The sequence below is a fragment of the Amphiura filiformis genome, chromosome 5 (genome assembly GCF_039555335.1).
Source record: "Amphiura filiformis chromosome 5, Afil_fr2py, whole genome shotgun sequence".
NCBI classification, from domain to species: Eukaryota; Metazoa; Echinodermata; class Ophiuroidea; order Amphilepidida; family Amphiuridae; genus Amphiura; species Amphiura filiformis.
This window is the reverse complement of record NC_092632.1, coordinates 3,009,122-3,032,144: the sequence shown is the minus strand read 5'-3', so window position 1 is coordinate 3,032,144 and position 23,023 is coordinate 3,009,122. Positions and strand designations below refer to the sequence as shown.

The 23,023-nt window shown below is 36.8% G+C and overlaps 1 protein-coding gene across 1 annotated transcript in view; it reads left to right on the top strand.

Moving 5' to 3' along the window:
- The window catches only part of LOC140152477 (chromatin-remodeling ATPase INO80-like), a 137,613-nt gene that overhangs the window by 19,924 nt on the left and 94,666 nt on the right, over window positions 1-23,023 (top strand). Inside the window, exons 12-27 of the mRNA XM_072174800.1 lie at window positions 2,345-2,458; window positions 2,665-2,879; window positions 4,155-4,250; window positions 4,762-4,964; window positions 6,316-6,400; window positions 8,386-8,503; window positions 9,307-9,392; window positions 10,202-10,393; window positions 10,921-11,060; window positions 11,791-12,084; window positions 12,709-13,093; window positions 13,970-14,098; window positions 14,567-14,786; window positions 15,874-16,001; window positions 16,958-17,052; window positions 17,616-17,847. Of these exons, the coding sequence (XP_072030901.1) occupies window positions 2,345-2,458; window positions 2,665-2,879; window positions 4,155-4,250; window positions 4,762-4,964; window positions 6,316-6,400; window positions 8,386-8,503; window positions 9,307-9,392; window positions 10,202-10,393; window positions 10,921-11,060; window positions 11,791-12,084; window positions 12,709-13,093; window positions 13,970-14,098; window positions 14,567-14,786; window positions 15,874-16,001; window positions 16,958-17,052; window positions 17,616-17,847 (2,732 nt within the window). The remainder of the gene's footprint in view (window positions 1-2,344; window positions 2,459-2,664; window positions 2,880-4,154; window positions 4,251-4,761; window positions 4,965-6,315; window positions 6,401-8,385; window positions 8,504-9,306; window positions 9,393-10,201; window positions 10,394-10,920; window positions 11,061-11,790; window positions 12,085-12,708; window positions 13,094-13,969; window positions 14,099-14,566; window positions 14,787-15,873; window positions 16,002-16,957; window positions 17,053-17,615; window positions 17,848-23,023) is intronic.

Genomic DNA, 23,023 nt, shown 5'->3' with positions numbered 1-23,023 from the left:
GTAGTAACAAGCGTAGTTGAATGTTCCACGATGTTCACGAATTTAATATTTTTTCTATAGTAGCCCAATATAAATATATGGTGCCGGAACATTAGGTAGCCACGTTTTGCGTAAAGTTTTCATGTGAGGGTGACTGAGGCAATTTGAGAATACAAATCCTACCTCCAAACATACCGTCCAATACTTCAAATACAGAAAGGTTATAGGTACAGAAATATGTGATTGATTAATTGCATGTAACGGGAATGGTGACCATAATGGTTGTTTCCAATCAGAACTTCTCTATTTCATACCAGAGGATGTTTAAAGGCATTCCCACAACCCAATGGGGTTTCTGACCTTGTATGTTTGGCTTTTGTACACATGTGGTACAGTTGGTCATACCTTGCATTGGGAATGTGTGCAAATATCTGGTGTTTTCATCCTATTATTTAACATTCAAAACATCGAGACTTAGGAATAAAATTAATGCAGTGGGACAATATGAATGTTTCCTGTAAGAAAATCAAATATCAGTCCTAAGTCTCAACTATTGGCCCATTGGCTGCAGTTTTAAAATTACCATTTTGTGTGTGTGGCAATGGGGATTTTGCCTTTAAAATTGGGTCATATTGATCAAATTTCCCAATCATAGTGCATTGTAGGAATGCCTTTAAGCCTCCTCTGATTTCATACCACAAGCACAAAGTTTCTTTTGCAAAAATATAGACAAGTTTGTGCTCACTGGAATCAAAATAAGTAAAACTTAGTTAACAATATTGAAATGTGTTATGCTCACGGTGGTTAAACCTGTCTTATCTCATCAGTTTCAGGGTTTACTTTAACGCACAAAACACGCGTTTACGCGTTCAGGCACTTTTCTGACTCCTTCAAATCCATGGTCCCAAAGTCCAATGCGTACAAAATTTTGAAAACGTACGCGTTCAGATATTGCAAAATTTGAATAGAGAAAAACCCGATATTATGCATTTATTCTCGGCTTTTGGCATTTAGGACCTACTCCCGATATGTAGGGCCCATCACATTTTGTCAGCATCGATCCATGTATGTTTTAGTGATTGCGAGTCTCTAAAATTGTATAGTGTCAGTTTGAAATCTTGCAAATTGGGTTCGGGTCCTTTTTCTATTTAAATGATGCACTAAATATGTCTTCAATTGGACTTTAATTCTGCAAAATTTTCCCTCTCAGGGGGGGGGAACATCCCCCTCAGACACCCCCATGCGTAGTGAATAAATAAGTGACCATTTTCGCTTCTGCTTTCGACATTTGTCAATTTAGGCCCTATGTTTAACACAATTTATAGGTCTAATGGGGAAAACGTGACAACGAAAGGCTAAATGGACCGTCATTTCACAATTTTTGGCATTCCAAACTTAAATTTTACACAGTAATAGTGCCAAAATGGTTCACCAAATCGCTTCAATTAGGTCTTCATTTTGCAAAATTGTCCAAGTTCTAAGGGGGAAACATCAGCCTGCGTATAGTTGATAAACAAATGGCCACTTTCACTTCTGCTTTCGACATTTGCCAATTTATGTTTAACACAACTTATAGGCCTACCATAATAGGGAAAGCCGTCCACGAAAGACTCCATGGACTGCTCATTTCACAAATGTTCGGCTTTTTAAACTAACATTTTACACATTGATATTGCCAAAATGACCCACCAAATTGCTTCAATTAGGTCTTCATTTTGCAAGAGTTTCTTACTTCTCAGGGGGGATTTTTAAATATTATTATTTTCTTCTAAAATTGCCCCCACCCCCTTCTGACTGCTCTAGATCCGCCACTGCTCCAAACAGTGGCGTAGATTTCTTTTTGACTCGTGGGGGGGGGGAAAAAATGTCTTGGTGTATAGTGAATCCAGCACCTTTTGGAGAAAGAATAAGTTTGTGGTACAAATATTTTTGCTATTTTGAAGCTAAACTGTTGAAATATGGTGCAAAAGTTGAATAAATTCGCGCGAAGCGCGCAAAAATATGCATTTTTGGGGCTAAAATGGCCAAATATGAGATTAATTTGATCAGAAATCCACATACAGGCGTCAACATTGGGGGATGATTGTATGGACCACCCCTGGCAAAATATTGGGGAGATTACCCCAACCCCCCCCACCCCACCCTCCGGATCTACGCCTATGGCTCCATAAACACACATATTGTTAAAAATGTCTTCAAAATAATATTATAAAAATACCCCTTGGGCAATGTTTTTGACTCCTTCAGAGGAAAAATTCACAATTGAAAGGGTCAAAAAAATTTGAAAATACCCCTTCAGCAAAATGCTTAAAGAAAACCCTGATCAGTTTAAACACTTTACTCTTACCATTCTTTCAATTTGCAGATGGTGAATTTATGAAACAGAAAGCACTTGATAATGCGTCTAACGCTTACACCAAAACCGAGACTGAAAGAAAGGCATTTGATGCTGATATTGGTGTGGTCAAACAAAAGCAATGTAAGTAGTCCAAATTAATGTATAGTATAATGTGTTTGTGCAAATGATACAAGGAATTCAACCCAATCTTCAGAAAAAGGAAAAATGTACTACCAACTGCTACCCTAAGACTGCATCCATAATGTTAGTTAACATTTGATGACATTTATTTCCTGTACTTGGTACATATACTCATCTTTGTTCTGCTGTCAATTTTCTCCATGCAGTTGATAGTGATTTTAGTCTTACCAATCCATCATTAGCAGGAGAGTCAGAGAATCCCCAGCCCAAGATGTTTAATGGTGAGCTGAAAGAGTATCAACTGAAAGGAATGAACTGGCTAGCCAATCTGTATGACTGTGGTATCAATGGCATCCTGGCTGATGAGATGGGGCTGGGCAAGACAGTACAGAGTATTGCATTCTTTGCCCATCTGGCCGAGGTAAGAGAAGTTAAGGCATGGATTCAGGAGCATTGAGCGGATATATACTAAGAGCCACCACTCTACAACCAGCTGCTTTTGAAAAAAAGAAGCTACTGACGAAAACAAAACAATGCAGCAATTCACAAATTTCATCATATTAATTACATATTGTCTATCACTACCTTCAATCATGGACTTTATTTATGTTAAAACTTTTGTGTTCAATTTGTTAAAGTTAAGGGTAGACGAGGTGTTGATGGTCGAAGCAGCCAAAAAAAATTGATTTTCGTTATCTAAATCAATATACACTAAGCCAAAAAAGAAACTTATAATTTTTCACAAGGTCATATCTTAAAAATCCTCTCCATAAAAATGAAGAAAAATTGCACACAGGATTACTTCAATACTCTACTCTAAACACTGGTCAGTAACCAAACAGTTATCCAACTGACACAACAGCAAAATGCACTGACATGCAACACCTTCCTGGACCACATTCACAGCGCAACAGATTTCTTTGGCTGGGTTCCAATTATTCGCCTGTACATGAACAAAAATTACACACAGGATTACTTCAATACGCTACTCTCAACACATGTCAGTAACCAAGCAGTTGTCCAACTGACACAACAGTAAAATGCACTGACACGGAACAGCTTCCGGGATCATATTCACAGGCGAATAATTGGAACCCAGCCAAAGAAATCTGTTGGGCTGTGAATGTGGTCCAAGAAGGTGTTGCATGTCAGTGCATTTTGCTGTTGTGTCAGTTGGACAACTGCATAGTTACTGACATGTGTTTAGAGTAGAGTATTGAGGCAATCTTGTGTGTAATTTTGGTTAATTTTGATAGACAGGATTTTAAGTTATGACCTTGTGAAAAATTATAAGTTTCTTTTTTGGCTTAGTGTATTATTGAAAAATAACACTTTGATGTTTTGCAAAAGTTCATTCTACAAATCATATACTTCATTTATTGTTGTGAATGAGTTTAATGTGTACATTTTACAAAAGTGTTGTCATTTCAGCCCTCTTTACAACTTAACTCAAGAACCATGGGACCTACAAAAGTATATCTGTGATATTTGAATTCTTACTACACACTCACTATGAAATGATCAATGCAATTTTTGCCAAAGCTCACTACCATTTACAAGATGCTGTAAACTACCACATCGCAATAGTTTAAAGTAGTTGTGAAAGTGTATGTGAACACAATAAGCCCAGTTATATCACACAAATATTTATGATGGTGCCACTAGTCTAATATCTGTTAATTATTTCTTGCTTCAGACGCAGAACATCTGGGGTCCATTCCTGGTGATTGCGCCAGCTTCAACACTTCACAACTGGCAACAGGAGTGTGCTAGATTTGTGCCTGGTCTCAAGGTATGTAGCATGCTAAACTACCATGCAGAGCTCCCAACTGATAAGGACTGGGCATATTCCATATGAATATCCTGGATTTGGACAGATAACAATAATAAATAATGATTTTTTTCCCATAAGAATGCAAATTTACCTTTGGTGTACATATTTGTGTAAGTAAATGTTGGTAATCGTTTGTAGCTCTGTCTGCTTGAACAGATTTAAAATTTGTTTTATTATGATTGAATATTAGTTTATTATTCATTTGATGCTACAATTTATGTAGAGAGAGTATTGAAAAAAGTGCTCCCCAAATTTTGTTATTGTAAATAAAAATTATGATGCTATGGTCCAAACATACTTTGTATAAAATTTATGCTTTGATTTGATATTGATAAGTTATTCAGGGAATAGGAAAAAATAACACAACCCAAGATATTGCATGAGAAAAGATTAACTTCATTGACCAAAATTGATCAAGATGCAAAGTTAATAATATGGGTAATCTCTTCTTGTTGCTTATCTGTCATAGACTGTTCCATACTGGGGCAATCCTCAAGACAGAAGAATCTTACGTGAAGTTCTGGAGCCAGCGCCTCTAAACAGCAGCGAAGGTGAATTCCACATTCTGATCACTAGCTATCAGCTTGTGGTGCAGGACATCAAGTACTTCCAACGAATCAAGTGGCATTATATGATTCTAGATGAAGCACAGGCAATCAAGAGCAGCACTAGGTAAGGATTATATGGGGTATTATGGTCTAATTGATGCTTGCACCTGTTAAACAAAGTAGCCATGATCAAAATATAAGCCAAATGAAGTTACATATTTCCATTAAGATGATGCTTTCATTGGTATCCAAAGAATATTCTTCTCATCAATTGATCAATATTGGGTGCTAAAATGATCATCTGAATTGACCTTTTTGATAAATGCCATAAGCCTTTGCGAGTACACCGGAGATGTCATCATTTGACATCACACGGACTTGCAATACGCAGTAATGATGTTCGATAAACGAGGCGCAGATTGGTGTGACGTCAAATTACGACATGTGAGATGTATTCCAAAGGCTTATGGGATTTACCGAAAAGTCAATTCCTACTAACAGGTCGGCACAGTGCATAATCACACATTGATGATAATTGGCTGCTTCTAACAGGCTATTCCAGTTGAAATCCATGCATCCCTATGGAAGAGATGACTTTAATCTTCCACACAGGGAGTTGAGTTACCTGAATGGGTGATATAGATTTCAACTGGAATAGCCCAATCTATAACAATTTACAAGCTTTGGCATGTAAACCTCACCTAAATTTGTTTCAATGCAATGAATTAAATGACATGTCATATTTCAACATTGGTCATGGCCGTCTACCGCTTATGACAACCACGTCTTATTCATTCTTTCATTCATTCATTCATTCATTCATTCATCACTTATTTCCATATAATATCAAATATATGTATCACATGTTTGAAAGTTGGAAGCCAGGATTCCGTCAAAATGTGTACTTTCCGAAATATTGGACATACAATATTGTACATCATTGACACGTTTCTGGTATAACATGAAAAACTGAACACTTAATGCCTAAAAATTTTACAGATTTCCTATTTGACGACACCACAATAACCCATATCAGTAACGGTTAAAACATTTTATTTGGCAAAAATAGATTCAGTGTGACTTCTGTAGTGACTATTTGAAATTGCCCTTACCTGTAATTTAGGGCACCCTCAATTTAAGGCTTACTGGTTTTACGTAAGCTGTACCTATCAATTGATCCCCAAGATTTATCAGGACTTATTTTTATGAATGTATAGTAAGCATAAAATCTACTAATGTAGGAACATGTTATTGTTCATAGAGTGTAGATAGGTACAGCTTGCGTAATATCAATAAGACTTAAATTGAGAGTGCCCTAGATCAATGTGGTCATAATAAACGGCCATGTGATCATGTCAAATTGAAGGTATTTTAGTTTTGTAACATTCAAAATTAACTTAACTGTTTTATCATTACCATGTATAGGAAATTACTGCAGCTAATTGAAATAAATTATGTGATTTTTTTTTTTTTTTTGTGAGGTGGAAGATTTTGTTAGGGTTCAGCTGTAGAAACAGATTGCTATTGACAGGGACACCAATCCAGAACAGCATGGCAGAGGTATGTAGAGAATAATATGCTTATACGTCAGGCCCCCCAGATTCGATGCAAATGTGTGAATCTGATTAACGATATATTCCCTTTAAATTGCATCTACACAAATCTGTTTGGATTTGTGTAAGCTGTTGTCATCTGCAGCTGGGAGAATACGAGCGTTGAGGGGGCTTGCTTTAGGTTAGAGTTCTCTTCCTCTCCTAAAATGTTCCTACATGTATAAGGTAGGAAATCCTACAATTATGTTCAGTTACTTTACAGAATAAAATTGTAGAATTTCTTCTCGTCCCCATACACTGCTTAGCACTTGCAGATATAGGTAGTGTGTGCGACATCTTGAGGCTCAGAATTCTAGTAAAGCTATTTATCCTGTGTACAGGAAGAGTCAAACCATGTACATGCTAAGTGTCAGAGCTATTGGAAAAGAGAAGGGGAACCATTCCCGGTTCTGATATCTTTAATCAATCTTAGGTTCCAGGATCGTGCATAGGTAAACTTAGACTTCTCCGTAGTCCACTTGCCCATTTTGCATACTCTGGCTATTACATTAAGCATAAAACTCTGATATATATTGATTTGTGTGCAACTGATAGATTTTCACATCTGTATCTGATCTTTTCAGTCACCGCACTCCCTCTGTTTGTTAGCTTCCCAAGTGGACTACTGACTTTGCCTTGCGGTTAAGATTTTTAACACGGGACTCTATGGAGAGTTAGGCCAATAAACTAAAATTGGCCATGATGTAATGCATCTTTAAATGGATCTGCCTTGTGATTGGTCGCCCATATCTTGCTATGGTTTAAATCTTCCGGGCCCGCGCCATTACCATTAACAACACCGTACACAACTATCTGTGGTATTTGCGGCGCTTTTGTGTCGACGCGAAAGTTAATCTCTCATCAAACATCTAGCGTGTCTTGTACTATACCATGCTTAGTACTTGTGGTTAATGGACTGATAAACAAGTATGCTTGACAGTGTGTTTTTAGAGAGCAAAGTCCCGGGGGTAAAGTTCTGCTTAAACTTCAAAGTCCATAGTCAGATTTTCGGGGTTCGCTATTAATAAACTGGTATTATCAGAATTGTTCAGTATTCAAATGAGCCATTATAATTATGCAAGATAATGTTGCATTCAATTACTTTTATTGTCACTAATCATCTGATATTTTTAGCTCTTTATGACCATTTTACTATTGAATACTTTAATTTTAATAAACATCAGTATAATTTTTGAGTTCAACGAAATGGGTTCATCATGATTAATAATAACATATTTTAAATAAAATTCGACTATGGCATAGTCTAAGGTAAACTTTACTTACATGCGTTTATACTCAAAAAGTTGAGGTAAGCACATATATAGGAAGGAAGGAAGTTAGTGTAGATTGCGGCATTAATTTTGATGGATTATTGTGTCAGCCTCCAGATTTGTGTGATATGGCACCTACTATAATATGCATCACTACCCCTAAATATATGCACATGATACAAGTAAAGTGCATTTGCTTCCGCAGAGGAAGCAAGGAAGCAAACAACTTCAAGCATATTTTGGTGACCAGGGGTGGGCATCATAAAAGAAGTAGGTTTCTTTGTAGGGTGACTCCATATTGTACAGCATTTCTGAAATTAAGCATAGGCAGATTCAAGTACCAAGACAGGTAGTTACTGCAATCTGGGACAAAATTGTTGCATCACTTTTAGCATGTGTTTTGTAATTGATCCACTTTCCCCCTATCAATGTTGAATCCTTGAATTTCATTTCTAATGTTGTGGAAGTACCCAACATTGACTGGAGGGAAAGGGGAGGGGAGGATTGAGGGATAGGTATAAGCTCTATGTTACAAATCAACATGTTTCATAATTGAATTCCATGGTGACTGTGAGGTCATTTGAAGCTTCAAAAACACCTTGGGTGATCCAACACATTTTGTCCTGGATTGTGGATTATTTAAGTAAATCGTATTTCATTCATGTTTTATTTTATTTTTCAGTTATGGGCTTTGCTTCATTTCATCATGCCTAACATATTTGATAGTCATGAAGAGTTCAATGAATGGTTTTCTAAAGATATTGAGAGCCATGCAGAAAAGCAGTCTGGCATCAATGAAGGTAATGTTTCAAATTCATAACTTACATGATAAGTTGATAACCATTGGGAAAAACTCCCAAGATCATGACTTTAAGACTCAACATGAAAGTGAACATTATATTATTTGACTTTAATCTGTATTTTGATGTTGTTCACATGTATATAGGCTTTTATATACTTGTCATGTATATATTTCCTCTGCATCTGGTGTAAATGGTGTTTGTATTTTGTTTCACTCACTGTGAAAGTGGTGGCTCAGTGGTTACGGCCTTGGACTCATAATCCGAGAGCTTGCTCGACGTGCATGGGTTCGATTCCCGTCCCACCACCGTGTTGTGCCCCTTGGGCAAGGCGCTTTGCCTCGCTTGCCTCACCCCACCCAGGTGCAATGGGAAGCTGTTAGGGTAGTCACAGTCATTGTACTGATGGACCCTGCGCCACTTGTAGGCTGCAAACGTGGTTCCGTCATATTCTAATGACGGCGGAATAAATGTAAAGCGCTTTGAGGCTGTTTACGGCATAAAGCGCTATATAAATATTTACATTTATTTATTTACTGTCACGTAGCTCTGTGACAGATGGTCAATCAGTGACTGACTTAATTTGCACAAATGAGTGGCTTATCCTATGGTATATTATACTCCAGAATCCTTGACTTTATAGTGCAAGAACTTGTTAAGCATCAAGATATAGAAAACTATCATTATCAATTAAAAAGGTTAATAGTTGCCTTTAATTTGTAAGATGATTTCAAAAGTTTGACATTTCTATTTTACTTCCTTCTATATTTTTCTGTAACCAATGTGCATGTTTTACCTTTCAGAGCAACTGTCTAGATTACACATGATCCTCAAGCCATTCATGTTAAGACGAGTGAAGAAAGATGTAGAAAATGAGCTGTCAGACAAGGTGAGAACCATATTATTTGTTCCCACTGGTTGGTATGTGAGATTGACAACATCAACGTTTCCAAACCAGTGTTGACTCCAACTGGGGTTGCAAACTCAAAATGTGAAAGTTCCTTTTCAGCGTATTCAGATGGTTTCTTTCAGCTTCTCTGTCAATAACTTTTGAGTCCTCCCATTGATAGAATGATTGGTAGAGGCAACGTGGTCGGTGTGATTTTTGACTGAGATTGTTCACATTCAAAAAATGCTACAGCAAAATTGTTGCTGTGTTTTTTAATGAAAAACACTCACAAAATTTTTAACATTGGTAGATTTATCTGTTGGCTTCTATGATCAGAGCCTAGAGACCCTTTGTTTTGTGCGCTTTATATATTTCCATTATTATTTCAGTAAATAGATGCATTTGTAGGATTGTAGATAAATAAGTCAAACTTTTTAGCTTGACAAATCCATTAAATGATTACTCACGACTTTAGCTTTCGCCATCAGGGCTGATGGCTTGATCACAAGTGAATAGGTCCACTGCTTTTCCCTTAAACGGCTTGTTGACATTTCCCGAAGTGAAGATGTTTTTTGTTTGAGCAGTGGATCATACACGTGATCGAGAGATACAAGACCTTCTACATTCGCAAAAAGGGGGCCAAAGCAATCAACCGCGACGAAGGTCTCGTATCTCTCGATCACGTGTACGATCCACTAATCCATTTGTCAAGCTAAAAAGTTTGAATTATTTTCCATTATTATTATTTATTACTATTACATGTTTAGAGAAAATTTGTCACTTTAATTTTGATTTTGTACATTATGTAGATTGAGGTGCTAGTTTATTGCTATCTGACAACAAGGCAGCGTCATCTATACCAAGGCATCAAGAACAAGATCTCCATAGAGGATCTCCTGCAGTCATCATCCTCATCATCCTCATCATCATCAACATCAACATCTACTTCACAGTCAACAACCACTAACAGTCTCATGAATCTAGTCATGCAATTCAGAAAGGTAAGGTTTTCAACAATTATTAGACATTTAGTGAAAGTTAGTTTATAGTTATAATTTCTTGCACAGTTTTAAGTGCCATAACCTGTAATTTTGTACAGGTGGTGTTTTCAGTTGAGGGGCTCATTAACCTAGTTAGCCTTACACTATGTACAATTCCATTTGGCTTTGTATGTGATAAATGTGTGCGATCAAAGGTGGTGCATCTTTATCGTGTGATGCGGCGCAAAGTGACTGCGCCTTATAGATCACTGCCTTTGATCATGTGTGTATCACATGCGGATGCTACTGTCTCCAGGAATCCAAATGGACTATATATAGTAGTTTTATTTGCTAGAAGAAGTGATCAATTAATAGTTTGATAATTTTGAAATTTCAAAATAGTCATTCATATTCACAAGTAATTCAAAACAAATGTCATGATAACTCTTGTTGGCATGTATGTGATTAGTAATATATTTTGTGAATGGCAGTAAATGTGGGTACCCTTTGTTGCTTTTTCATAAATGATAAATATAAATTTCTTTTAGGTGTGCAACCACCCTGAGTTATTTGAAAGACGTGAGACCAAGTCACCATTTCATGTAGATCAGAGCCCTATTGTATATACCATACCAAAGCTTGTATTTAGAGAGGGACTCACAGAAGAGAACAATGCAATGAGAAACAAGTAAGTAAGAATATACAATAAATGACTACCAGATACAAAAACATGTGATGTGTCAACAATATTATTTTTAATCTGTAATGTTCTTTGATACCCAAACTAGCATGTGTTCCAAAATGAGCTATTCCAGTTGAAATCCATACACCCAATATGGAAGAAATTACCTTAATCTTTCACAGGGGATGTGAATTTCAAATGGGGTTACCTGAGTGGGTGACTCTATATGAAATCTACACCCCCTGTATGGGAGATTTAGATCATTTCTTCCATAGGGATGTATGGATTTCAACTGGAATAGCTTGCAATAATTATTAAAGAGCTTTGAACTGCTGTAAATATACCTACTGTCAATTGTCACATAATTAGGTGGAAATTTGGATTGATGGTACATAATGTAGCCATTTTGAAAGTAAATTGTTGATTGCTTGGGCTGGTACAGTAAAAGGCAATGGTGGATGAAACAGGTAAAGTTTTCATCTTAGATTAGAACTATTTTGCTGTAGGACCAACCAAGATTATCGCAGACATGAAGTCAAAAGTTATAATAAAGAAATTAATCAATGCAAATAAAAAATGAGCTTGTGATAGAACACAGCCCGGATCAAAGCTCAAATAAAATTGCCCCATTGTGATCAGTTGCTGCAATTCCATTGTGCTCTTGTTCTACATTTGTAACAGATCATAGCAATACAACTTTACATAACATTGTCTGTTCTTCTTTACATTCTCACAGGATTTTGTATAGTATGTTATCAATATTTGCACCAGACCATATCCACAACTCGCTATTTCCCAGTGAGCAATCTTCGCCATCCATTGCTTCGTCTTCAAGTACTACACGCAGCTGTTTCTCGTTCACCCGATTCGTGAACATGTCGCCAGCTGAGTTACATTCCCAAGTGCTAATGGGTATGTTGGCTCGATGGCTAGCTGTATATCTCATCATGAAGTCTGCATACAGGGTACAACATGCACACATATGGCAGGATACTAGGCTAGATGTAAATATTAAGAGCAATAAAACTAGGTGAGTTTAGCTGTATATGGAACTTGTTTTCAAGATTTTTGCAGCAATTATGAAACATTTTATTACTCTGCAATAATGGGTCAAGCGCCATAACACATTCTACGCCCAGCATTACGCTTGGTTACGCGTGCAATATTTCTGCGATACTCGCTGTCACTTACGCGAACGCGCTCCACCTTGAAGTAAACAATTTAAAATATTTGTGCCAAAAAAATGATATTTTCTCTTTAAATCGCACTATTTGCTAGTAATAGAATAGAAATAAAGAGTGCAGGCTGCAGCATTATCCTTTATACGCAAATAATGTGTCCAAGGCAGTAAAAACGTTTAAATAATGGGTGAGGCTGCGATTTCTCATTGTATAGGAAGGTGAACAAATCAAGTAACGGTGTATTTTTATAATGAGTGCTCAACTCACAATAAAAAATTGTATCAATATTATTTTCGAGTGATTTGTTTAAATTCAGGGACATAAATAACCCATAAAAAAAATTTGATTTGATGTTAATTAAGGTAGGGTTTTAGGACTCTGTTTGTCAACCATTTGCAATGAAAAGTAAATATTTCAACTACATTATTTTAAGATAGTCTTTCAGCAGCTTCCATGCCTTTGTTTTGTTTTAGAAACTTAGATAGACATGGCTTACTACTATGGCCTGTACAGACCACACACTTCCCAAACAGAAGCAGCAGTGTGGTCCTCCGTGATCTCATCTTCACAAGTCCCACATCAACCATGATCTCCCACACCACCCACAAATACCACTTTATGCAAGAGACCGCATGGCATCGCAAAATACGTACCAGCAAACCCCCTCGCCTTGAAGCATCTGTGTCCAATCCCAAGATGAGATCCAGATCACCAGGGAGATCACCAGGGAGATCACCAAGGACAGCATCACCAGGGAGATCACCTGCAAGGTCTCCAGCAGTTGCACTGTACTCCTCTCCTGCAAGATCCCCAGCAACACAGTCTGGTACAAGCACACCAACTCTTAGCCCAAGAAAGGTAATTTACTTGTAATCAACAAATGGCACCTAGCATCAGGCTAGATTGAATGAAAGTTTTGGAAAAGTAATCACTAAGGCTAACAACCAGTATGCTGTTCCGATCTTGGACACAGGTATACGTAGCTGGCTTTGTGTCATACAGAAGCTTTGACCTTAGTTACCAGCTGCTTATAAATTGGTTTGCCTCAAGTTTGGTAGTGACGTAGGTGCATATTTCACTAGTTGGAAGCATTGAATCGCGCATGTATTGTAAAGTTAATCGCGCAGAGCATACACACATGCATACAAGGCCAGCTTGTCGGCACGCTTGCAGCGCAACCCATAAAAGCATTGACGTCACAACCAAACTTGAGGCAAACCATAGCATAGTAGCAGTAATGTGTAGCATGATTGGTTTAATTTTTCAAAGTTGTGCATAGTCTGCAACATTATTATGCTTGTGAGACAAACTCAAGTGTTCATGTCTGAAAATTTAAATATATGAACAGAGGTAACTTCTGAGGTCTTAATTCATCATGAATTGGATATATAAATGTTAAAATTTTTTTACATTCCCATTCGTAATCTCCTGTCACTGCTACAAAATCCAGGGGTTGGAATATGTAGAAGATGCATATTAATCAAGGTGCATGTGCTGAAATAACTTACACCATGCAATGGCTTTGTGATATTTAGATCTTAAGTTTAGACATTATTAATAACAAAATTGGGTAAGCTAACCTGGTTAGAGAAGTAATGAACATCATAAAGAAACTTTTTGCCACACCCTCATCATGAAGTCTTTTATCAGGTAAGGCATGACAGTGCTAGTCATTAATATTGTAATAAATTTTGAGTCTTTACCATGATTGATTCTTTGTTTTTATATTGTCAGGTGGAGAGCAGTAGTTCACTTGTCAATGAGTATGGTGGATTCCTTCCAATGTTCTCTCATAGACCGCCTGTTGTTAGAAAATGCCAACTTACCAGTGCCTCACCTTTCCTATATAATTGTATACCAAAGGTAAGTCTAACAGATATTATTGAAATTATTAAAAGGTTCTAAAGTAAAAGATGAAGATATATGTGAAATCCTAGTGCCTGATTCACAGTCTGATGATCTATCCTCTGTGTGATTTATTGCATGTAAATCTCAATAAAATCAGATTGATCATAAGTCTCTGTCTCTAAAATCATTTTGAAACCTCGCGACCTCACAGTCAAAGGAAACTGCCATAAGAATTGCATTTTGTGTCTCAGGTTGCTTTTGTACATATATAATCTTTTTTTGGGTTTTCCCATGTAGGTTATTCTCATATCAGGTTATTAGTTCCATTTCTCCTGTAAACCCTGAGGTGTAAAAATTTGTGTATGTGTTTGTGCACTTTTGCAAACACAGTTAATCAAGGACACATGAGAGATTCTCATGCTGGACACGGACAGTACTAGATCAAAGTTGAGTAATGTACTACTACATTTGTTCTACCTACAGGTCACCAGTATGCTACCTGACTACTACTGCAGTGATCGGAGTGCCATGTACAGACAAATAAGAGAACACCTGGGTGGTTCCCAAGAAGCTTGGCTCTGTGCGTTGTATGGCGCATTAGAACTCTACCATGAGTTATACAAGGGTTATTTCTATCCATCTCCTTCTGCTGGATTATCAGCTTTCACCCCACACTATGGATGGTCCAATATACAAATCCCTGGTAAGTGTTTGCCGAGTCATTTGAATGTATTGTTGCAGTATGTTGAAGGACAATTCATTGAAGGTACCCAAACTCATCATGAAACCCAGAGTTCCTAGAAGTACCTAGTAACTTGAAATGAAAAGAACAGGTCTTGATAATTAAGATGCATTCGTAATCTTTCTGAGATTGGCATAGGCTAGTCACTGTCATAGTTCACATTTACATTTTGTCAGGGCAAAAATGTGATCCTAATGCAAAAAATTGTGCCATTAAATGTCACTTTGACTTGAAATTACCCAAATGTATCAATAAATTAAACCTACCTATTTCATACCCCTTTATTGTGTTTTATTAGTAGGTGACGAAAAAAAAAAGCCTGTTCTGCGGGAAAAAACCTTTTTGGGAAAGAAATGTATATCTTCAATACGAAATGTCAATATTTTCAAATGATGGATGGCTTTTCCTCCCAGCTACATACGCTTTTAAGTACATATCATTAGATTTATAAAAAGTTTACTTCAAGGACTGTTAAATATCAGAAATATAAAAAATATTAATTTTCAATAATTTGCCTTTGCCATAAAATTTGTATTATATCACAAAATTACAATTATGTGATATCAGTGGGACATTCCTCATATTCAGAATGCACTTTGGTGTGTCTAATGTGTCTCTCAGGCCCCCCAAAAAAAATACTATGTAAACATTGCTATCCGATTGCTTAATCCTTTCAAGTGCCATGTAGCATATCTAGGCTAACTAAGTAACAATAACCTTTTCATAAATTATTCATGATATATATTGCACAACTCAACATGTCCTGACATGAAATCAATTTGAGGTGATTTACATACAATAATACTAAACATACCCAAAGCAGTAGATTGCCTGAAACTGACACATCACAGATGCCTTTGCTCTCTCATATAAGTACAGTTTTTACCTACATCCCTGGTTTTATTTCAAAGGTTTGTATTCTTTGTCGTTTGTTGTGTACAAAGTTTAGTAAAAGGCAAGTTTTTTGGCATTTCAGTTTTTTGATGCATGGGTAACAATGTAGATAATTGTTTGATGTATTGTACTGTTGATTGTTTTCCTATTATAGATAAACAGATCTTGGTGACTGATTCTGGGAAGCTGTATGTACTGGATGTACTACTACGCAGACTCAAAGATCAGAATCATCGTGTGCTCATCTACTCACAAATGACTCGCATGATAGACTTATTAGAGGTAGGTAGAAACTCTGATCATTGAGTACTCAATTGTTCAAGGTACTCAATATCAAGACATGAAAATCTATTCAGCTATGAAATTCAGGATAAATCAGCTTCAGCTACCACAGATCATGGAGTTTGCCATAACTAACACTATAGCTTTCCGAGAAGAACAGACTTCTCCAACAATCGAACAACAGACCTGTTATCATTAACAGTGCGCAAGCATTGAACAGAGCAAGAGAGGTACGTTCTTCTCATGAACCTAGATAGTCTACTCATAAACTCTAAAATTACTTGCAGAATAATAACTGAAACTCTGACCCTTGTAAAAAAATTTTTTTTTATTATGTTCATGACACAACTTAACGTGACATGTAGGCTAAACCAAAATCAAACTTAAACTCTTAATTTTGTATTCAAATAGAAGAACAATTGAAAACAATTATCTTTATTTAACAGCTTCAGCTAAAACTCAAAAGGTACTGTACAGATAGCTTAAATTAAAGAAAAAAGTTAATTCTCAGGAAATTGTTTCTGCCTATGTCAGGTCATGATAATGGCTTGGTTCAGATCTCTCATATTGCATAACAATAACATATGTACCAGACTTTGTAAGTCTTATTGCAAGACAGGACCCAATGAAGTGCTTGGATGCATGAGAAAGAGGAGTACATTATGCATAGGCTCAATAACCCCCCTTATTAAATTCCTAGTTTGATTGACTACGTTGCACTTGGATTTTCTTGATAGCACATTTGTGGAAAATAAAATAAATCAGGAAAAGCTTTTACATTTAAGGAGGTAAATTGGCAATGACATGAATCGAGTCAATGTCTGAGCTACTGTTGATGAAAACTTGACAGCCTTTTGCAGTCGTATTAGATTCATGTTTTCCATTCTGAAAACTATTGCCCTTCTGCCATAATTTATGGATGAGATGATTTGAATCCATGTTATTGTCATGTGCAGGAATTCATGTGGCATCGCAAGCATACCTACATGAGGCTAGATGGCTCCAGCAAAATATCCGACCGCAGAGATATGGTGGCAGACTTCCAAAACAGGTAATTTGTCAAACTAAAGTTGTTACTGATTTTAAGATGATGGTAGATAGCAGGATGCAAGCTAGCCAATAGTTAATCGTACAAATGTTTAGGAACTCTGGGAACTCTCCTTCCGTTTTTTATCAATTTTTAGTATTTTTAGAGTGAAATATATACTGAATCTTATATAGTTTCTTTTAAGTAATGTATTCACTACTGATCAGCAGAGTACCATAACCTTCTGTTAATCTTCTGCTAATATTGTACATTTCCATTTGTTTGCAAGTTATACCTGATACAGTTTTGTTGTAACAGGATGAATTTTTCTCTTGTATTTTTTATCATTTCAAATTAACACCTGTCCTGTGTGCACAGCTACTATTAGTATTATCTTCCATAATAAGAGGTGAGAGCACAAATCAGCCACACTCTAGTAGGGTTGCCCACTCTGGTAGGGCTGTCCATTCTGGTCTCACTCAAATCTATGTGATTGAGGGTGGGATGGAGAGCAATAAATTTGTGCCCTTATTCTTTACTTATTAACATTTTATCATTATTAGTATATTTTTGACCATTCATTTCAGATCTGACATCTTTGTGTTCCTGCTTAGTACCAGAGCAGGTGGTTTAGGGATCAATTTGACAGCAGCTGATACAGTCATCTTCTATGATAGTGATTGGAATCCAACAGTAGACCAACAAGCCATGGATAGGGCACATAGGCTGGGACAAACCAAACAAGTTACTGTATATAGGCTCATATGTAAAGGCACAATAGAAGAAAGAATACTGGAGAGAGCCAAGGAGAAAAGTGAGGTAAGAGGCGATGCACATACACAGGCATGTATACCCCCATTTGCACATGACACACCTGTTTATGTATTCATACATAAAATATTATAATCCAAGCATGCATTCACAGAGATACACCACACAGGATGCCAGGTATACACAATATGCTTATGTACCATATAAATAAATCCAGGAAAAACTCAAAATGCAGACTTGCTGGGGAAAAACGAACCCATGTCCCACCAAAGGCAATTGCCTTGGGTGTCCCATGCCTTTGCTTGGTGCCCCTCCCTCAAATGACTAACTTTGGACACATTGTTTAGCATCTGATTGCCCTGACTTGCTTAAGCCGACTTTCCTCATAAATGAGTCTCACAATGAGTTGTCCCAATGGTGTGCTGGATCTGTTATGAGAGATGTTTGATAGAAAATTAAATTGTTTTCAAACATGCTATATTAAAAGGAAAACTGTGTATATGCATTTGTTTTCCCGTTTGGTGAATAAGAACACAAACATGATTCCATAGAAACTCCACAGACATAATCTGTGCATTGAAGATGCATAAGCTAGGCTAAAAAGCATAAAACAGCATACTGATTTTCACTCAGTTAAATGGTAAAACAACAAAAAGCAAAAGAAGAAAAGATGGATCACTCCCAATTGTCAATGATCAATTTTCATCTGTGCTATTAAGTATATTCAATAGTTTACTTCTGAATTTTTTATATTGTTGTTGTGCGACTAATTTATCATTAGTTTTATCACTGCATTATTTGATCCGATGTACAAAATATGCAATATGATTTTCAAAGGATTAGGAATTAACACAGGCTCAAATGTGGTCACTAGGCCATTGGCAACATATGATGTTTTAAATTCTTTGAACAAGTTGCAAAGTTAAATGCAAACCACTGTTATTTACCTGGATGTCAAATTGTAAATTATGTGATTTATAAGTAAAACCTCAACTAAAGTCACTCGCTAAATAAATAAAGTTACATGATTCTGCACACACCAAAATATGTTTTAATTTCTGGGCAAGTTATAATGCTGGCAAATAGGTTAGTAACAATAGCTGCTGAATTTGTTGTATTTGTACTGTGTTGATCAGACTGGTCTGTACTGTGATTGGGAGCTTTGTGCGTATAATGTGTGAAGAATGGTTGTCAAAATTCTGTCTTTGTATAATTAATTTTATTCAAACATGAATATCATATAGAGGGCAGTATAATAGTGCTAGTACTATCCTCCCATAAGTTTGAAACCATGACGTCATCCATTAGCAACAGAATCTTCTCGTAATGTAAACCCCTCAGTTTTAAAGTGACCAGGTGTATGATGTAATTGAATTGAGCTTGGCCATGTGGCATCATATAACACAAGGGGTTATTGCTATTGTACATCTTCTGAGAGTAACTCCCCATGGAGCACAGTTTATAGTGTTATTATTTTAACCCTTTAGTACATTAAAGTGGAATAGCATCTCAATGATGATATAGATTGGCTTAAGACTTCAGCCAGGTATATATATAGTTTTATTGTTATGTGATATATCGAAAAAGAGTCGGAGCACTTGTATATGCGGTGAAAAAGATATGAAATGTTGGCTTAAATACTAAACATTGTATTTGTACTTAATTCTTCTGGTTAATATAATGTACAAATAAAGAAACATGAATGAAGATAGCCTTAGTCTTAGTTGGTTTGTGAAGAGACTCCTTTTTGTGTTCAACACATACAGTAGCAAGAAAGTGTAATGGGCTATTCCAGTTGAAATCCATACACCCCCTATGGAAGACATGACCTTACTCTCCCACACAGGGAGTGTATGTATCAAATGAAGTTGAGGGGTGTATGGATATCAACTGGAACAGCCATTTGGGCAGTATATGCTGTGAATCACAGTCCTGTTATGTAAAGCTGTTTTTATTGTCCAGTTACCAGTTTCTAACAAGCAGGACATTTCCTGTACAAAAGTACAAACCAGTTCATGAGTCAATAAAATCAATTGGTTATCAGACTAGAGACAATAAGACCTGGTTGTCAGACTTGAGTGAAGACTATGAGTTTAGTGATTTGCCCTTAGGATGCACCCGTTATGACAACGTAGTCCGGTGATGACGCCACAGGGCAAATGTAATCATTGCTGGTACTTGGACATGTGATTTGTGTGTGTGGTGTACCTGTGACATGAGGCAGGTGAGAAAATGATGAGAGAAGAAGGACAAGGGCAAGAAGTTACTGTGAACTAAAATGATTTCACTCCAATGGCATAGTTCAATAACTCTTGTCAATCTGTGCTCAAAATTTGACCTTATGTTTTGGAGTATGAGGTTTAGTACCTGAGATATTTATTGGTCATTCTATGAATGTACAAACCTGTTTGGTTTAAAAGAACTGCGTCATGAACATGTTTAAGATCATAGTGTATGCCAGAGAATATGCAAGGTAAACCAGTGCTACCATGGCACAATGTAAAGCTTGCCTTAAAGTTGTCACATTGCCCCCACATGACTATTTTCAGCCAACTTGTTCTGCTTGTAAAAACACCAAGTGATAGTATGGACAGTTTCAGAGATGACTTTATGTCATGCGTGATGTAGCAATATGTGCACTCAGCCAGAGTCGATGCACTCTTCATAATTTTTTTAACTCCAGTGAGAGTAAAGAATATTCCATAAGTATAAATCCGTAATCACAGATATTTAAAGGAACCCCCTCATTTAGAGGGTGATTCCAGTTGAAATCCATACACCCCCAATGCAAGACATGACATATTTCAATTGGAATCATCCATTCAGGAAATCCCATTTGAAATCTACACTCCCTGTGTGGAATATTGAATTCATTGTATTCCATAGGGGCAGGAAGATTTCAGCTGGAGCAATCCAAGGTATTTTGTGTTACTTATCAAGTTAGGTGGAGAAGAGAGTGTAGGCCTAATCTTCGGGCTAATTTTTTTGACAGGATGTAAGTGTTGTCTTTATTAATGTCCAAGGCTAGGATTTTGATAATTTCAATTTAAGGTAGCGTAAACAAGAGGACTTTTACAGAGTTGCACTCATCCTTGAAGCCTCTGTATGTCCAATGACATTTTGACATGGTCATAAGAGACACCCCATCATGTTTGACTTGAGACAAGCTTCCCCACCATACTGTTAATATCAACTCACTTGAGGCAATCCAAATGAGATCAAGTATCCCTTGTGCTACAACACCTCAACCATTTATGAAACATTACCAAATTTGCATGTTTGTCTTGTACAAGAAAGAAAAGCTTTCAGCAATCTAGTGACCCTCATCACTTAAGGACACATTGACCCCCTGACGATGAGTCAATTTGAGCGTGTCATTTTTGGCTGGGACGACTCCTGCAGCGTGCATCAACAGACTCACGGCAATGTTTACAAGGCAAAGTGATTCTTAATTAGGCAAATGTCAGTTTGTGAAACATTAACAAATTGCATGTGGAAGTTGTTGGACGTCTTTTTCTAACCTTGATGTCTTCGGGTTAGATGGGTGTTTGATCATTTCCTTCTTGTAAAGCATGGCCACACAATCGTGGGGTTTTAGGTTTCTGTTTTGTGGTAGCTCTGGTGTTATTTTTGTATCGATTCAAGGTTTATACATGATTGCTTTGTTGTTTTGTACAATTTATGTTAGTGTATGTTTACATGGAGTACAATGTTAGTTATTTGTCAAGATGTTATGATGACCTTATTTGCTTCATGTTAAGTCAAGCTTAACCTTCTCTAACACTCAAATAATAACACAACTTTGATAGATCTAGATGGTAACTGGTTTCATCTTCAAGGATATGCTCTGATCTATTGCATCATAATTGTTTTCAGTCCACTTGTTTTTAAGTTATACAAGTTGTTCTTAGGCCCTTGAAGCTGGTGTGGAGGACTCAGGTCTGGACTCGGTTGGACTCTGACTTGGCTCTGACTTTCCAGTGGAAATCCAAACACCACCTATAGAAGATATGACCTTCATCTCCTACACAGGGGAGTAGATTTCACCCATTCCGATAACCCCATTTGAAATTCTTTGACTCCAACACTGGTTATATCATCCTCCAGAACACTCCTGGTAAGTTCAGAGTGGAGGTTTTGGAGAGAGTGGGTAGGAGATGTTAGAGCAAATATGGATGTGGAAGATGAAAAGCTGGTTTATAGTTATGGGAAGGAGGCTGTGCCACTCTGTGGTGAAAGGAATTTGCAAATGCCTCTTTATGTGTTTAATGGCTGTTAGAACTTCAGGGAATGCTCTCTTTTGTTCTTTGTTGGTGTAGGCTGGATGAAATGTTTATTACTTTTTTTTTTGTGCCCAAGTATCTCAACACCTGTCTCTTCACCGTGTACTCCTGTAATTTGCAGCATCACTGGGGTGCTCAAACAAGTTATTGACATGTTTTCAACAAATTGTTTCAGTCCACATCCTATAATTATGGTATTTACTCTTAAAAGTTTTATGGATTAGGCAATACAAGATCAATCTTTGGCAATATAAATGACAGTGGGGCTGGCAAGACCTTTCTATAGGATTTTTTACAAACAGACACACCAAAATCCACTTGATCTTATTGGTAGAGTTTAAACCATTACACACAACTAAACTTGTTCACTTACGTGAGCTTTCGACACAACGACTCTGTCTTTTTCAAACTGATGGTGACTGGTTTATTGATCTGGGATGTCACATGACGAGCTGGCGATGTCATGTGACAGAACACTTGATCTTATTCAATTTCCCACAATTTGTCATTATTGCTGCCATCTTTATCTACAATCTCAATTTATAATTTCTGACTTTGAGCATGATCATATATAACAGGTTGAGGTTTACATGAGTTGGTAACCCTGAATACCAAGTGACATGGCCAGTGCCATTGTCAAGTCATTATAACATGCTGTGTACAAAGGTTTAGCCCATAGCTCAACATACTGTGAACATCAACACAGCGAATGACATTTACCCTGTAGGCCTACTATCATGCCAGCATGTTCTACCTAATTTAGGAACAATTAACCAAAATTGGCTACTATTTGTTTTACTTAAGGTTAAACAAAGTGTTGAAGGGCTTTACCTCCAGAAAAAATATATTATTACCTTATACGTAAGAAAATATGTCTACTTATCATGTGAAATAAAAAAATCCGGAAAAAAATGTGTGAAAATGTGTTTTTAGCCTATTTT